Source organism: Zonotrichia albicollis, chromosome 28 (genome assembly GCF_047830755.1).
Source record: "Zonotrichia albicollis isolate bZonAlb1 chromosome 28, bZonAlb1.hap1, whole genome shotgun sequence".
Classification (NCBI taxonomy): Eukaryota; Metazoa; Chordata; class Aves; order Passeriformes; family Passerellidae; genus Zonotrichia; species Zonotrichia albicollis.
Window position 1 is genome coordinate 5,653,568 of NC_133846.1, and position 17,870 is coordinate 5,671,437.

At 59.6% G+C, this 17,870-nt stretch overlaps 1 protein-coding gene across 3 annotated transcripts in view; it reads right to left on the reverse strand.

Moving 5' to 3' along the window:
• The window catches only part of GRM4 (glutamate metabotropic receptor 4), a 35,491-nt gene extending 17,897 nt beyond the window's left edge, over positions 1 to 17,594 (reverse strand). Inside the window, exons 1-3 of one of the 3 annotated variants that reach the window (XM_074527918.1) lie at positions 17,308 to 17,594; positions 10,621 to 11,397; positions 4,474 to 4,690 (exon numbers count right to left, since the gene is read on the reverse strand). In XM_074527918.1, the coding sequence (XP_074384019.1) occupies positions 4,474 to 4,690; positions 10,621 to 11,139 (736 nt within the window). In that variant the 5' untranslated portion in view covers positions 11,140 to 11,397; positions 17,308 to 17,594. Of the gene's footprint in view, positions 1 to 4,473; positions 4,691 to 10,620; positions 11,398 to 15,066; positions 15,089 to 16,363; positions 16,497 to 17,307 lie in introns of those variants that run through there. The other 2 variants (XM_074527919.1, XM_074527920.1) reach the window with 2 other exon arrangements.
• Positions 17,595 to 17,870: the final 276 nt, after the last annotated feature.

Here is a 17,870-nt window from a genome sequence, read left to right on the forward strand (position 1 = left end):
GCTCCTCCAGGTGACAGCCTGCAGGGCCAGAGAGCCCCTGCTTCCCACAGCAGATGCTGACAATGTTTTCATCTCCTTAATTAATGAAAATGTAATCACCAACAGCAAGAAGTCCAGGGTGTCAGGGGGGCAGTGGCTGCGTGGTTTGGGAAGGGGATTTGCCCAGTGATGCTCCCACTGTCTTTGCACAAAAATCCATTTAGTCAAAACGCTCCTCTAAAGCCAGAAATCAAAGTGAGGAGTGGCAGCAATGGCGAGGAGGTGACCACTCTCCCTTCTCCAGCAGGATGGCACAGCATTCTCCCTCACTTGGGACAAGGGGCGATGCTGGGCGAAGGCAGCAGGTGAGGCATGGGGACCCCTCTCCTCCTCCCCCAGCTTGGGAAAGGACCAAAGAGGAGCAGGAATATTGGGGATGGGGGGAACACCCCACAGGCAGCTGCTGGGGGCAGTTTGGGGTCAGGCAGTCAGAGGATGCTCAGATGAGATGCCGTGAGTTTCATCACTGGTGCCACAGGACACGGGGCAAAAAACAGCCTGGAAAACCCAGCCTGAGGCCACTTCCAAACCTCCCCTTCCCAGCTGCCTGTGCCATCCTCAATCCCCCCAGTCCTCCCCCGGGGCCGCAGGGACTCTCCTGGGAACGCCTGTTGTCAAACACGGGTCAGGGTTTAATCTCCACCATTAAAGCTCGGTGGGAGCGCAGCCACTCCGGCTTCTCCTCTTGATTGCCGGTGCTTAATTAGCTCCTGGCTCAGGGGGCTCTGCCAGCAGAGCCTGCCAAGCTTGCAGCAAGCAGGGACCTGGCTCAGGGGCTAAAGCAGGGACTGGCTCAGCTGTGCAGATGTGGATGTTGGACGTTCCCCCCACCCTGGGCAGTCCTGGGCACCCCAGGGAGGGATCAGCCCAGCAGTGATGGCATTCCCACTCCCAGCTCCCCTCCTAACTCCAGCCTTCCCATGAAATTCTGATTCACTGGGAGCAGTTCACTGCTCCCCTGCCCCAGGACTCATTGTCTGTGTCACTTCAAAGCCTCCAGGAAGCAAAGGATCACTGAAGAAGCCATCAGGGCCCTCTGCTGCAGACCGAAATGCTGAGCTCAAAGCTCCTGCCTCAAGATTTGGGAGTGGCTTTTTGGGGGCGACCTCCTGGTGCAGCCACCGCGAGTAATGAGCCCGGCTGGAACCAGAGAGAGACAGCCAGGGATGTCACATGGGGATGAGCAAACGCATCACAAATGTACATCAGGCTCCTCACTAGAAATATGGAAAACTTAGTGAAGGATGAAACAATAGAGGGGGGGAAATGGCAGCAAAATTGATCCAGGGACGTGACTAAGGAGTTGGGCTGGGAATATTCCCCTCTTCCCAGACCCAAGGTGTGGCACAGGTCAGCTCCATTACACAGGCATCCATCCCAGCCCTCATCTCCAAGGGCCTGGAGACAGCAGAGACCTCAACAACGCAGAGCCAGAGGGTCCTGTGTGGGTCTGAGCACCAAAGTGATGCCACAGGTCAGGGGCATGGGGAAATGCTCAACAGAGGGGCTGGAGCTGAAGACACCAGGGACACCCCAATGCTGTCCCTGCCATCCAGCTGACAGCCACTGCCAGTGCAGGATGCTCTGGGGGAGTAGGATGGATACTGGGAGCAGAATGCACTCAAAACACTTTAAAATGGCTGAAGAAAACACATCCTTTGCAGACTGAACATCTCTGCAATGCTAAAAACCCGAAAAGCAGCGCTCTGGTGAATAAGGACTCTCCAGCCACCAGCACAGCCACCAGCAACCACCAGGGGCCAACAGCATCATCACCAGAGCGACCGCAAACACGGATAAAGATAAAAAGATAAATGAATAAAGATGTAACAGCCACCCAGGTCAGTGTGTTGTGGTAGCCCAGGGCCAGCCCCAGCTGCAAGAATAACCCATCTCCAGGGCGAGTTTCCTCCCCGCATCGCTGTCGGAGGTCGCTTTGTGCCTCAAGCAGAACCGCTTTCCACCGCGCTGCGAAGCTTCAACGCGAGGCTCTGCTAAAAATTGAAACTGAAGGTCAAGTTGATAATGCATCAGAAAGCAAACAGCTTGAGTGCGAGCTGCTAACGACAGCAATGAGCATTATTGCCTGATGGAAATAAAACCCGACTCTGAAGGCTCGGGCTTGGCATGAGAAATGAAGCAGAGCGCTGTGGGGAGGAGAGCGGGAGCTGCTCACCCTGAGCCCAGTGGGTGAAGGACCCCCGGGCACAGCCAGTGTGGAGGGCTGGAAACAGGGCTGGGGTTGTTCCCCTGGCATAAACACCCCCATGGGAATCTCCAGCACTTGACAGAGCCTGGCACAGGCCAGATCCTCGCTCAGCTGGCAGCCCTGTCCGTCCCTCTGACAGGCCCCTGGGAGCTGTGACAAATCACAGGGTCCTTTAGGCTGCTGGAGAAATGGAACTGAGAGCCAGGAATATCCCAGAGATCCTTCACCCCCCTCCCAATGGATCTGTGCTTGTGTAAAGGGTCTGGTGCCAGCAGAGCCCTTTGCACAGGGGGAGACAGAGAGGTGAAGTGGGCAGAGCCTGCTCTTCCTCCAGCCTGGCATTGCCACCACAGATGGCATGGCTTGGGGGGGTTAAATACATAAAATAAAGCAGAAAAAAAAAGAAAAAGCACAGTTTTGGTCCAGCCTCACCATTATTCATGGCTGTGGCTCTATTTCCATGGGCAAAGCAGCGTGGCTGACACCCCACACTCACTCCCAAGGGAGATGTTCCAGGGAGCAGCTCAGAGCCCACCCAGGGCCCCACAGACAGCTCCCACAAATCTTCACATTCCTGCAGCGTGTCAGGGCTGCAGCATCACCGCTGGCACCACACGGGCTGCCCTCACACTGCAGGCACCGTGGAAATCTGCTTTTTGATAACTAAATTATCACTAATGCACATAATCGCCAGGTTATGTGGATACCCAAATTACAGGACTGCAGCAGCCCCGGATTAACACGTGGCTGCTCTGGCTCCCTGTGCACTCTTTTACTCTGCAATTACGCTGTCAGATCGTTAACATCTGGCTAGAGGAGCTCGTGGTAACCACAGGTACCTCAAAGGAGAGGAGCTCACGCCGCAGCAGGACCACCAGTCACAACCACCACTCCTTGCTGGTGCTGAGTGGAGGAGGAGCATGGGTTTGAATCTGTGCAGACCCTCAGCTGTCCCATAGATCCCCTGGGGGGGGGGCTGCAGCCATGGATGGGGCAGCAGAGCATCCCCAGCCCCTCCCCAAACCTGCCAGCCCAGCCCCTTTGCACCTGCAGCCCCACACATCCCCTGCAGCCTCCGCTCCAGAGCATCCCCACGCGCTGCTCCTCGAGAAGCCACAGCCCCGTGAAAATATTCCACTTCTCAAGTGAGAATCCTGAAGAGCAGCTCCCGGGCTGGATCCCCAGATGGGTTCCTCTGCATGCTAAAAGCACAGCCGGCTCCGGTGCCAGGGCGCGCGCGCGACAGACGGAATTAACGCCGCTCCTATTTATAGGGCTTTGATTAGGAGCTCGTCACCTCCAAGTTTTTATTCCCTTTATCCATTTATAAGGCCATAACGCAGTTTGACTGGCTCTGGATAGGCCGGTGTCCCACTGACTTTGCCAGAACCTAATGTGCCATTCAGACACACTTAAGCCTGTAATAAGCAGCAGCCTGCGCCCTGCAGGGGTTTAACTGTCTCAAAAAACACCCTTTAGCTCCCATCCCACCCCGTGCTGGGGGACTGAGGTGATGCCAGAGCCAGGAGGGACCCCAGTGCTGTGCCAGTCCCTCCGTGGGGTCCCTGGGCACCTCTGGTTTGTGGTAGCAGCACCCACAGCAGCGATTCCCAGGGCTCCTCACCCATCCTGGGGTTGGTGTTCAGCTCCCCACAAGCTCCTGCGCTGCTCCCAAGGCTGCTAATCCCCCCTAAGCATCCCAGAGCTCCCGTCAGCAAAACGCTTTCTGCCTCCAGACAAATCCTCCCAAAGAGTTTTGCTGAGCACGGACTTTCTGCCTGTCCAAAGCCCATAGACAAATTAAAGCACCTGCCCTGGGGGATAATTCCACTAAAATTGGGCGCAGCTCGTGCTGGTGCCAACTTGATTTTCTGTTAAAACCTGGGAGTATTTGTAAAAACCTTGTCTTCTGGAAGGCGCCCAGCGCCGTGGCTCAGGCACAGAGGGAGGGGTGAGACCAGCTTGGCAGAGCTGGGGAGCAAAGAGTGGGATCTCGAGATGCTTCCCCAAAGCAGCCTGCAGGGCTGGAGGCAGCCCAGGATTGCTGGTCCCAAGCCTTGCTGGAAAACCTGGATCCTTGTTTGGGCAGCCCCAGAACCCACATTGCTCCAGGGCCATCCCCCAAAAGCACAGCATCCTTCCCAGCTCAGCCCAAGGAGCCCAGCCAGTCCCATCCTTTCTTCCTCCTGTCTCAGCTGCTCCCATCCCGGGAGAGATGCACTCACCATCCTCCCTGGACTTCTGGATGAAGGCCTCCACCCCGCTTTCACCATAGCTGCCCTCGGAGGCCAAGGTGGAGACGTAATTCCACTTGAGGGCTTTGACGATGTCCACCATGGCCTGGGCCTGGTAGGTGTCCGAGGGGACAACGCGCGAGAAGAAGTCGTAGCGGCTGTTGTCGCTCAGGTCCGGCGCCGTGGAGGCGTAGCTGATCTGGGGGATCTGGGATGGAGGGAAAGGCACAGAATCAGGGCAGGGAGGTGATGATCTCCACCCCACAGCCGTGCCCACGGTCCCAAAGCCTTGCTCTGGAGCAGAGAACTGAGGATGAGCATGGGGTAGGTGGGTATGTGCCACCATCAAGTGCTCCAGGGGCTTGGGGAACACCTGCAGCTCAGGAACACCCGCCAGGACCCCAAAAGGGTTTCTGGAGAATCCAGTGCAGGAGAGACCAAAGAAAAAAACCATAATTCTGCCCTGGCCAGCACTGCCAGGTTCTCCCTTTGGCTTCTTCCCCAGAAGAGACATATCCAACCCATCCTGCCCCTGCCAGCCCTAAATAAGCCCCTTAAATTAACCAGAGCCCCTGCACCTCTCCCAGCACGCTGGAATGATTTAGCACGGTGGGATCAGGCGATGTTTAACACTTACACAGCACTTTCCATTTCCAAAACGCACCACACATCCTCATTTATCTTAAAGATGGAAAAGGCTTATTAAATTATCAAGCCCAGGTTCTCCCCACCAGCTGTTGGAATCCGAGCTGGTGTAATAAGCCCCAGCCACCTCACTGGGAGCCCAGCTGGGAGCTGCAGCCCAGGGATGAGGTGTGCACCAGGGCTGGGTGTCCCAACCCTCCTGGCCCCACTCCATTCCCCTCCAGTCCTGCATCTCCTCCCAGTTTCTCCTTTGTTTCTCTGTGATTTCCCCTCTCCCACTCCTGCCTCTCTCTATTAAATGCGAATCTGGTGTTATAAACCCACGACTCCACCTGAATGCTAAAAGGCCCCTGGAAAGGAGCAGCCACCCTTCTACCTGCCTGCAAAACAGGAGATGAAAAAAAGGGAGAGATGAAGCAGGAGTGGGAGAGGGAGAGGAAGGAATCTTTATCAAGGCACAAATAGGATTACTCCCCGTGACAATCTGCTTTGTGCTCCGTTCCGAGGGGCTCTGATCTGCTCGTTGGGGATCTCTGGCTGGAGCCGGTGCATGAGCCTCCATTAAAATTCTGCTCAGCAGGTGAGGAGCTCGCCTGGCAATGGCTCATCCCGGGGGGAGCAGGGGGGCTGCTCCCAGCACAACCCCTTCCCTTCCCTGCCCAGCCCGCAGGAGGGACGTGGGCTCGGGATGGAGGCAGCGCCCACATCAAAGGTGATTTGGGGGCAGGGATGCACCCCTGCCCTTCCAGAGGCTCCTTTCCCAAGGATTTTTCACCTGCCAAGTGTTTTGGTTTCACCTCTTCCACAGAGCACTGTGGAAGGAGATGGAGAGGTCCCAGCTCCTGGAGATGGAGAGGTCCCAGCTATTCCCCACGCCACTGCCATCCCACCCAAGATCCAACAGCCTGGATTAACCCCTGGCCTGCCCATCCTGCTCCAGCCTCAGCTGGAAAGCAAAGCCCAGAATATACCTGTTGATCCACAGGCTATGGAGTGGAAGCTGTATTTTAATAAACAAAAGGAAAGGGCTTTTTCCCCTCGCTCCTCTGCCTTGGATGAAAGTGAAAATAAAATACCAGTTCCCAAATGGCCATTTCATAGATTTCTTCTGCCTTTTCCCCCCTCTGCCTTTTTGATAGCCCAACTCCTGGCACCAGCTATTTTCTCAGATAAAAGACAAAAGTCCTTTTAGGTACATAAAAGCAAAATGCAGGCAGGGAATTCAAGGTTCTTAGAAAGAAGGATGCAGTGGAAGAGGGAGCTGGAAACATCTCTCAACTGCAAATTTGCTGCACTGGTGGTCCCTTGTCTGGCTCATCTCCAGCCTGGGACAAACATTCCTGTGTGGAGGAAATTGGTAGGACCAGGTCGAGGAAATTAGTAGGACCAGATCTCCTGCATCCCAAGAGTTCCTTGTGCCACCAAGAGTAGGGAGCGATCCCAGGGCAGGGGGCAAACCTCCTTCCTTCTCTTGTTTTGAGTCAAAAATCATCACCCAAAGCACCCTGAGACTGGAGAAGCATCCCTTGGGATGGTGGGAGCTGGGGCTGGAGATGTCATCCTGCTCCTCCAGGGTCAATGGACTGGTGTGACTGAGCTCAAATGCACTGGGAAAGCTGCATTTGGTGCCCTCCGTTATCACCCATCATTAATGGGGCTCAGGAGATGCTGTGGTGTTTCCTCCACCAGCAAGAGACAGAATCCTCCCAGGTTGGGAAGAATTAGGCAAAGGTGGTGATTTCAGCACATCCCAGCTCGGGCGTAAACCATCAATGCCAACATCAGCCTGAGCAGGCAGGAAGAACCAAAACCCAACCAAAAACCAACCAAAAACCCAACCAAAAACCAACCAAAAACCAACCAAAAACCAACCAAAAACCACTGCAGAGCCAGAGCTGAGCACACTGGTCAGGAGCGCCCCACAAGCAGGGGCTCCTGCACCAACCCCCCCATGCCAGATACAGGGTCAGGAGCAGCTAATTCCCTCCCCATAATTATTAATTTCATGCATATCTTATGCAAAGCCCTGCTTCGCCGACAAGATGGAATTGATTTAATTAGAATTTCCATCATCGAGCCATTTGGATGGCAGCTTTTAATTAGGGAGAGCGTAAAGCACCGCAGGGGCTGGGGCAGGGAGGGGCTGCCCGGAACTCAGTGCTGGGATGGAAGGAGCTGCAGCCCCATCCTGCTGCCCCTTCCCTGGGCACAGGGTCAGGCCCAGGATGCAGGCAGAGGGAGAGGAAAAGGGAAAAGGCAGAGCTAAAACTCCAGGTAGCACAGCAGCGCAGGAGGATGCTGTCCCTGATCCCTGCCACCACCTGTCCCACTCCTCCTCAACAAGCTGTGCCCAGGGACCCCTCAGGGCTGGGGGCAGCCCAGGGGAGCCAGACAGCTGCGATTTGTTTCAATAAGCTCAGTGAAGAGCAAGGAAATGAAGTGGCAGCGGCGGGTGATTAATCAGAGCGTCCCCCTTCCCGCTCGGTGAACGTTATTTACCTGCTAAGTGGGGATGCCCTGAATCCATCCACCCCACTGCCCCACAGCCTCGGGGCACCCTGCCACGAGCCAGGGGGCTCAGCACTGCCAGGAGGGGCTCAGAGCCAGGGCCTGACCCAGCACTGCACCTGGCAGCCCAGGCAGCGCAGCCTCGCGGGGCTGCGGGTGCCGAGTGCCCGGCTGCAGCGCGGGCAGCGCCGTCCTCAGGTGAATTATTCATGTTGTACAACAGCCCTGCGCTGCAGAGAGCGCCTGCACTCGCTGCCACGGAGAGGAAACAGCCGCCTCAAAGTGCCTGGCACGTGTCAAAGCCATCCTCTGGCTGCTCACCCCACGCTGAGCACTCGCGCTCCAGCTTGTCACAGCTCTTTCTGGATGGGGAGGAAAAATGCGCCTCAGATCCCTTTTAGGGGATCCCATTTGGAGGAGAAGGGGCTGGATTCCTTGACACCATCCCTGCTGTGGTGGTTCAGCTGCCAGTGGGTAGAGCTGGGGCTGGAGAGGCAGGCAGCAGCAAGGGGTGGGAAGGAGCTGGAAGGTGCCAGAGCGCTCCGGCAGTGACGCCAGGGAGATGCTATCACACAGAGCCCAGAGCACGGATTTAGGGAGAGGATTTTCTGCAGGCAAAGCGACGAGGAGTGACGAAACCAGCTTGGACAGAGGATGCCGCATCTGCAAGTTGTTCCACTGATGTACAGCTTTAATTAGGAGGCGGCAGCTAACGAAGGACCCGTTATTTATTTATGTAGTGCAGGAGCGACAAAAGCCCTGGCAGGGAGGAGCAAGGCCAGCCTAGCAGGGAGGGCTGTGCAGGGGATGGAGCAGGAAGAGGTGCACAGGAGGGAGTGTGGGGTGGGACAACAGCAGGGAGAGCATCATTCTGAGACAGGAACAGCACCTGCAGAGTGCTCATGGCCACAGGAGAGAAGGGGGAAACTGGGAGGGCTGCTGTGCTGGACTTGATTGGGCTCCTCACCTTGGTAGACTCTGATTCACTCTATGCTGCTTGCTGGATATCCTGGGGCCCTTCCAGATGTGCTAGAGCCTTCCCAGATGAGCTGAAGCCTTCCCCAAGAACCACCTGAGCTCTCCAGAAACCAGAGCACTCAGAGGGCATTTGGAACACCCCACAGGGAGGGTCCCTCTGTGCCAGCTCCCAGCACTTTCTGTCAATGTCCCCGTCCTGGGGGAGCACCGAGAGGGACGGGAGGGACACAGCAACACAGGGCCAAGCAGGAGCAGAGCTCCAGCAAGTGCCATGCCCCAGAGGCAGCTGCCTGTGCCCGAGGCAGTCAGTGCTTTGTTGAACCTCGGAGCAGAGTCACCCGTGCTTAAAGGTCAGCTGCGGCGTGAAATGGAAGTCGCCTTATTCTCATTTTAAGCATGTCCCTGCCATAAAAGCAGTGTTTGAATAACAAAGAGCAGCAGCAGCAGCACTCGGGTCGTGGTGGGGGGAAGAGCCTCCAGAACCCCCAAACCCCCAGCCCCTGCCTGCTGCTGGAGTGGCTGTGCCCAGACATGACCCCAATCCCATGGGAATGGTGTCCCTGTGCTGGGACCACTGAGGAGGGCACCAACCCCCCCACGAGGGTTTCCTGCTGTCTAGGAAGGGCTGAGATTTTCCTTATTCTCCTCTCCCAAGGGGTTTTGAAGTCTCCATCCTCTACCTGGTTATCCTCCCATTTGCATTTCTTCCCTGCCCCACTGAGCTGGGATCAGCTCTGGATTAAAGTTCTGAGTGCTCAGGATGCACCAGCAGCAGCACCAGTGCCTGGCTGCTCAGCTGGGGCAGGGCTGCACCTGAGGTCAGTGACATCCTTCTGAACAGGTCACACCTCTTTGCCCAAAGATCAAAACTGGAGGAGAAAGTTGAGGGGAAAAAAACAAAAGAACCTAGAAAGACTTCAGTTGCCCCCGACTATTCTGACTGTCACTCTCCTACCTCCTTCCCCACTTCCAGCCTCCCTCCTCCTCTCCAGAACAAGTATTCAATCTTTTTTGTCTTGGCAAATAGCTTTTAAGTTCCTCCCACTCCCTCTAATTTATATTATTTTAATTATTGAATAGCCCTCTCACTCGTCGCCTGGAACATTAACACGTTTTTAAAAAAAAAGGGACCCAGAAAAATCAAACTCCATCAGCGATCTGGTTCTTCCGTCCTCACTTAACAGCTCCCAGCCCTCCCAGGAGGGGACCCAGCTCTCAGCATGCTGGGCTGGCAGAGGAAGAGGAGGGGAAAGACAGGGGGAAACAGCACCAATCCTGCAGAACAGAGGGGTTTAAAGGTGCTGGGAGAAGGCCAAGATGGGATGGGGCCCCCATTGCCACTGGAGGTGCAGAATATTTACATTTCTCCCTCATTTCTGCAGAGGGACCCTTGTTCACACCCTCTGCAGCCCAGGGACGTGGTTGTGGATAAATGAATGTACAGCAAGGGGGAAAGGAATTATCAACTCCTCAGCATTCCTGCAGCTGGCACAGAGCAAGAGGAAGAGCCCTACTCATCCCACCACAGCCTGAGCACCTCTGGGGCTGGTGGCACAGGACAAATGTCCCCAGCCTGGTTGATGTTCCCTTGGACTGGAGCAGAGCAGCCCCAGCTGCCCCTTGCCATCGGCCATCACTGCCTCCAGCCCTCTGGCTCAGGTGGGATTTACATTTTGGGGTATAACCCACACCCCCAAAGGAGCATCCGCCAGAACCAGCTCCACACCCACCCTCAGCCCACCTCCCATCCAGCCCCCACCACAGAGCGGGAGCACCAGCGCCACAAAACCGGGGGAGATGAGACAAAAATCCTCCTGCTCCGAGTGTCGTCACCGGAGAGGGATGGAGGAAGGGATCCCCAGGGACCCGGGGGAGGCAGGAGAAGCATTTTAACAGCGCCAGCTCTGCCTCCCCCCAGCTGTGGAGAAAGAGGCACACGTGGAGAAACGCTGCCAAAGCACCCGCGGGGGTTTTGCCGAGGGCTTCCCTTCACCTGCCGAGCCCTACCTTGAAGAGCCGCAGGATGTTGGCCACCATGATGGACACGGAGCTGCCCGAGGCGCCGATGACGCCCACCACCCGCTCGGGCTTGGTGATGATGGGGGGTCCCCCGCTGACACAGCGCACCTCGGTGCTGTCCTTCTCGATGAGGGCCTGCACGAAGGTCAGCGACTGCTCCAGGGCGTGCGTGTCCCGCGAGCACGTGTCCAGGATGCGCGCGCCCAGCGTGATGTTGGGCAGCAGGTCGGGGTCGTTGTTGATGCGGTCCAGGGCGAAGAGCATGGCCTCCAGGCGATGGATGCCCTTCTCCTTCTTCAGCTCCCCGCAGGCTTTGCCCTCGGCGCCCCGGCCGTGCACGGGGAAGAGCCCCCCGAGCGTGATGTCGCCGTCGATGCGGATGGAGTTCATGTGCGGGTAGCCCTGGCCTTTGGGCTTGGCAGCACCGCCGGGCGCCCACCCCCAGCTCCAGGCACTCAGGAGGAGGCAGAAGGACAAACGCTCCATGCAAAAGTGACCCCCACTCATCGCCAAGGCCGTGCTGGGGCAGAGCTCGGGCCGGGAAGGCGGCGCTCAGGGGGCCGGGCTGGGCTGGGCGGGCGGCATGGCTCCGGAGGGATCCCGCTCCCGCTCCGTCAGCGGCGCCCCACGCTGCTGCCGGCCCCGGGGGAGCAGCGGGAGGCCGGGATGCAGGAGGGTGCTGGGGTCTGCATGGCTACACCGGAGAGGAGAGGCAGCAGCAGAGCCACGAGCCCACGCAAAGCTTCGGGTCCTTCCTCCGGAGACCTTGGAGGGATGGGGAAAAGGGGAGCGAAAATTAGGCAGGAGCAGGAAAAGGACATTTGCTGTTCCAGGCTTTCATCAGAGGAAATAAGCACTGGGGATTATTGCAAAAAATAGATTTGGGGCCTCAGGGACATTGCCCCACAGAGCAGCACAGGTCAGTGACCAGCTCAGAGGGGGCCCTGTCCCTTCTTAAGGGAACTGAGAGGGTGTCCAAGGACAGCGCTCAGAGTGCAGCAAACCCCACACACACCCCCAGCCTTGCTCCCTGCCTATCCTAAAACACCCCTACTTTTCCCAGCTGGTGTTTCAGTCACCTTCCACTTGTCTGGAGCCCACAGACTGAGGTCTGCATCCTCAGCTAGAGCCAGACTGTGCCGAAACCGAGCGTTCCAGATCCGAGTCACAACCCAAAGCCCCGCGCTCCTGCCGCTCTCCCTTCAGGGCACTGATTCCTGCACCAGCAGCTGCTTCCGTTATCGACGGCTTCCAGCAGCAGATATCGACAGTACCTGAGCTGTCCCTGCCCCAGCAGCACAGCCCCTGCCTCAGTTTCCCCCCGAGGCAGGCTCGCCCTCATGCCCATCCCCGCCGTCGTCTCCCAGCAGCTGCTGATGGATGCTGAGGGCAGCGCATGATTAATGCAGGCACCAAAAGCAGCGAGGAGCCGAGCAGGCAAATGCATTCCCCAGGCAGGACGAGCAGCAACAGCGAGACCAAGGAAACAGCTTAAATTAATCTCAGCTCAAGCCCAGAGCCGGCACCCAAGCTGGACAGAGTCTCACCAGCCCCAAGGTGCTCCCGTTGTTCCGCAGCCATCCCAGCCAGGAGGACCCAGGTTTCAACTCACCTCCATAAATTATGCACCTCCCCGCCCGCCGCAGCTGCTTGAAGGCCCATCTCCAAAGCGATTCTGACAGCCGGGGCTTTTAAGGAACCAGAATTACCCGGTGCCCGGCTCCGTGCTTCCAAAGGCAGGAGGTTGGGAATGCTGCAGCAAAACCCCCGCCCCAGCCTGCCGGGAGAGCCCAGCTCGGATGGGGATCAGGGACAGGGATCAGACCTCTGCATGGTCCTGCTCCCCTGCAAGGACCACACCACGCATCACCAGTGGGCACGGAGCAGGGGAATGAGGCTCCTGCACGGTCTGGGAGCTGGTCAGGCTCTGCCGGTGCTGAGGAGGAGGATGGGGAGATGAAGGGATGCTCAGACACCACAGAGCCCCGCACCAGGCAAAAGCAGGTCAGCTCTCCCACCCTCATCCCTGGAGCTGCAACACTTCTGCCCATCAAAGGTGGGATGCTCACACCATGGAGCTGCTCCCAGGAAAACCCTCAGAGCCCACGGCAGCTCCCGCAGAGCTGGCAGTGCCCCCAGAGCCCACTGCCTTTCCCTTTCTTCTTTTAAGCGTTTTCCCTCTCTGTTCTCTCCCCTTTGTGGCTCCTTTGATCATATAATCTGAACGAACTGAAGGTAAAAATATCACGGCAGGCAAGAAGAAAGCACAAATAATGGGGAGAGGAGGAGGGAGCTGGTTCGGATCCCTCACGGGGGAGATGGAGCCGGAGTTACCCGATGAGCCCCTGCTCCAAGGGGTGACAGATGAGCACCCCTGTCCCCCCCACCTGTCCCCAGCAGCTCCTCAGCCACACACAGCTCACTGCTCCCACACAGCCCAGACCTTGGTTCCACCATGCCTGAGCCTCCCCAAAGCAGCTGCTCCACCAGGGGCACATCTGGAGGGAGGTGCACATCTGGAGGAAGACACCTGCCCACAGCTCACGGAGCAGGGAACATCCTTACCCACACACACTGGGCAGCAAGGGGCCACAGCCACCCTGTTCCACCTGCACGGCTCCACAGGGGCACCACGAGGGTGGCAACAACAGGGTGGGATCATCACTCACCATGGTGCTTACCCCAGCCTGAAGGAAGGAGAAATTCTGCTTTCTCCTACTTCCACCAGCACAGCATCGGTGAGGACAGAGCCCTCCCATCGCCCTCATCCCAGCTGTGCCGCAGCCCAGCCTGGGAGGTGGCACAAGCACCAAGCAAACCGAGATCTCCCGGGTGTGGGTCATCCCCTGCCCGAGCCAGGGTGGGCTGGGCAGTGCCAGGGCGGAGGGAGCCGGTGCTGCTGCCCCAGGACAGGCAGAGCCCTGCGGGTCCCGGCGCCCCGGACACGGGCCGGGCAGCACGGTGGCATCCTGCTCCCCTCTAGTGGTGGCCACCGGGCCACCGGCACCGTCAGCCACCGAGGGCCCTGCAAGGAACAGGAGAGGGCTCAGCTGGGCAGGCCAGCCCCTCTTGGGCGACCTGGTCTAGTGGAAAGTGTCCGTGCCCATTTCAAGGGCTGGAACTGGGTGAGCGTTAAGGTCCCTTCCAGCCCGAACCATTCTGTGATTCCATTAAATCAAACTCCGATTAAAAATTCCCCCACATCACAGAGATCTCCTGCTGTAAAACCTTCTCCAGTGCCTGGAGGAGCAACCAGCCACCCCAGGCATCCCCTCTGTGGCTCCTTCACACAGCTCCTCCTGCACATCCCTGCAGCACTGCCCGGGCTGGACTGTGGGGGACACACTCCAGACAGACCCCACTCCCCAGAGCTCTGCCTGCAGCAGGATCCATCATCTCCCAGCTCAAAGCCAGAGCATTTTCTGGGGCTCGTTAAACCCAGCAGCAGCTGAGCTGGTCACAGCCCAGGAGATGCAGCAATAATCGGCCAAGAGCACCCAGCACTCACCTGCACCCATCCCCAGCTGCCAACGAGCCCAGCTCCACCAGCACCAGAGATTCCAGCCCAGCCCTGGCACTGGGAGGGCTGTGCCAGCTTAAGCCACGCTGGTTCCTACCAGCTCCACAGCATCTTTTTGAAAATCAAGGCTATTTCTTTCCCCACCTGCTCTTCCTCCAGCAAGCATGGCCAGCCAGCAGGCAGCACAATATCCCAATTAGTGTACACTCACTCTTCCCGCTTGCAAGCAGCTACAGGGTACTTTGCTTGGCTCCTGGTCTTTTTAATTGCAAAAGCTCCATGAAGTAGAGCAGAATTGAGACGTGGACAGAGGGAGGGGATGCCAGGTTAAGTTCTCTCCCGACAGGCAAAACCTTAAGTATTCAGGTCCAGTACCCCGGAGTCCGCTCGGAGAAGCAAGGCCACGGCTCAGCAGGCAGCAGAGAGCAGAGACCCCAGACTGTGCCATCCAAATCCCCCAGTGAGCTCCAAAACACAGCCCCTGCCCCAGCAACCCCTCAATCGATGCATGAACCGATAGCACAATGCTCGCACAAGCCTGAGCTCATCATCAAAGTGCCAACTCGTCCTCCCTGCAACCAGGTCCTGCCAGCACCCAGCTCAGAGCCCCGTGGTGGGGAAAAGCTGGGTATGACCACCCACCTCAGTGCTCCGGAGCATATCCTGAAGGATGCTGAAGTCCAACCCAAAGTGCTGCCACAGGGCGCAGACGAGACCCAGGGAACATTCATCACCCCATATTTATACACGTCCTTAACTGCAGCAAGCCCTCTCCTTCCGCCTCCCTCCCGCTGCCAAGCAGGTCAGGGCTAATCCCTCACTTTGAAGGATGGGATGGCGCGGCAGGGGGGGAAGGCGAGCAGGATCCAGCCCCGGAGCAAGCGGAGAGAGAGCAGCAGCAGCTCACAGCTCACCTTGCGGGCAGGAGCGCGAGGTGTCCGCGGGCAGCCAGCGCAGAGCTCCAGCGGCTGGCAGGGAAGGAGGGAGGGAGGGAAGGAGCCGCCGCTGGTCCCCGCTCCTGCCACGTGCAGCAGAATCCCGCAATTAATTTTTTATCGCCATCTGCAATTTGGGACGGCGCTGGCTCTGAGCGAGAGCGCGGCCTGAGTGCCCGGCAGTGCCCGCGGCAGCGCGCGGTGTCCCCGCTCCCCATCACACCCACGCCCCGACACTGCGGTCTGGCAGTGCCAGCCCCTGCCCACACCCCCCCGGTGGTGACTCCAGAGACCCCCATCCTCAGCCGGGCTCTGTGCGGGGCCATCCAGGGAACTGCAGGGAGGAAAAGCCTCCGTGAGATGCAGTGCCCGGGAGGAAGAGCCGGTGCCCGCAGCGGGCACGAAGCCGGGGAGGGCGGCGGGCACGGGTTCACGTATGTTATAATTAGGACCTGCCACTTCTTCAAGCCGTTGCCTTTCTGGGAAGAGCTGGAAGGGGGTGGCTGAGCTGACAAATCCATCCTCCTCCTGCCTGATGCCAAAGTTGAAGCACGTGATGCTCTTTTTTGGGGAGCCGTTCGGCTGCTCTGCAGGGCGATGCTGGCCCCTGGCATGTGGGGCCAGGTCACGGCTCCACTCAAGCTTGGAATCCCACGGGAAAATCCCCTGGATGCTGCTCTGACACCCTGGGGTGCAGCTCAGCACCCCTAAGCCAGTGCCTGATGGCATCCTCAGAAGGGCTTTGCCTGCAGCTGGAGCCACCACTGCCCATGGGGACCCTCTGCCATCACAGAGGGACCACCCCCACTATGAGCACTGTCCCTCCAGCCCGGCCAGGCTGGCCACAATCAGGAGGGATCTCTGCACATCCCATCGGACCGAGCCCCCCAGCACAGAGGTGGCAGGTCACAGGGGAAAGGGTCTTGTCCCAGCTCTCCCCTCACAGCCTAGCCCGGCACATCCCCAGAGCATCCCCCGCTGACTGATGCAGATAAACGCCGCTTACAGGGCACAAACGCGGGGAAGGAAACGAGCTTTTTCTTTTGGCAGTTCTCGTGGTGTTTTCCCGAGCTCCTCGCTGCATTCAACAGATCAGCTCTGCTCCTTCTCTTCCATCCTTCCATCCCTCCGCCCCTCTCCGAGCCCTGCCCGGGGCACACGGCCACTGCCCGTGGGTTCCTGCGGTGACCGCCAGCCCTGCCTGGTGCCACCCCCGCCGAGCCCCGAGCCACAGGTCACCTGCAGCGCGATGGCGATGGCAAAGGCGGTGACTCACCCGCAGCCTCTCCGTCGCAGCCGCCGCCGAAGGCAGCGGGCATCCCCCAGCGCCGGAGCAGCCCACGGAAAATCACCCGGCTGGCAGAGCACGGCAAAACTCATCACACCGAGGGGAGGAGGAGGAGGTGGTGGAGGAGGAGGAGGGCTGGCGGGGCTGCACCCGGGCACGCAGTGGGAGAGTTCTCCGCTTTTTTCTCACGGTTGCCAACTTCCCCAGCGGCTCCCGACGCCTCAGATCCGCTCGCCCGGAGAGCGCCAAGGAGCGGGAGAACGCTCGGGAGAGGAACCGGCCCCGTGCCGGAGCGGGGCTCTGCCCGACCAAGGGGGGCTCCGAGGGGTCGCTCCGGCGCCGAGGAAGGGTCGTACCCCCACAGCCCCTCGGAGCCGACAGGGGAAGCGCCCTCAGCCCCTCGCCGCTCTGCCGTCCCCCCTGCCCTGCCCTGCGGCGGCTCTGCGGGCGCTGCCCGCTGCGGCGAGGCGAGGGCAGCCCCCGGTCACGGCCACCCGCCCTGCCCGCTGCTCCTGCCCCGACCCCTGCCAGCCCCCTCCGGCCGGACCAGCCCCCCGGCTCCCCTCCCGGAGCCCTCGCCGGGCAGTGGGCACCTCTGGGGACAAAGGTGGCAGGCTGGGGACCGGGGCAGGGGGTGCCCTCCGTGCCCCTGGCGGGGGGGAGCAGCGGGGCGAGGAGGGGGCAGCGCTCCGCAGTGCCCAGCGATGAATAACGCGATGAGTGGGAGCGGGGGGAGCGCTGGGGGTTCCGGGCTGCAGCCCCCGCTGTCGCAGCCCCCCCAGCCCAAAAATAGAAGGAAAGGCGGAAAATTCTCCGGAGCGTTGTGGAGGGGGGCAGCGGCGAGGCTGCGGGGAGGGGGAGCGGGGGGCACTCCAGCCGCGGGGGAAGGTGCGGGGACACCGGGATGCGCCCCCCGCGCCGCCCGCACTTACCCGCGGGCAGTGCCAAGTTGGCGGCGCCGCCGGCCCCGTCTCCGCCCGGTGCCCGGTGCCGCGATCCGCCCCCGGCCCGGGGGCGCGGGCAGCCCGGGGGGGCCCTGCGGCGTGCGGCGGGGGCGGCCCCGGCCCCCCCAGCCCCGGCCCGGCCCGGGAGCCGAGCGAGCCGCAGCCGGGCGGGACCCGCCGCGCTCCGCGCACCGCAGCCGCGGCGAGGAGGAGGAGGAGGAGGAGGAAGAGGTGGAGAAGGGGGAGGAGGAGGGGGAAAAGGGGGAGGAGGAGGAGAGCCGGGGCCGGGGAAGTTTTGCATGAAGAGGAGCTGGGAAGCCCGCCGCCGGCTTTGCCAGCCTCTTAAAGCACTAGCGCAGCGCGGGGACCCCCGCCCCGGCGGACCCCCGGCTCCTGGGGGAGGGGTCTCCCCACCAGGATGTTGAGGGTCTCCTGCTCCCTGCAGCGACAGCCATCCTCCAGTTCCCTTCTCCAGGTGGGAGCAGCTCCCGCAAGCAGCGACAGGGAGGATGCTGTCACCCCAAGCGTTGCCCTTCTCTTCTCCCTCCCAT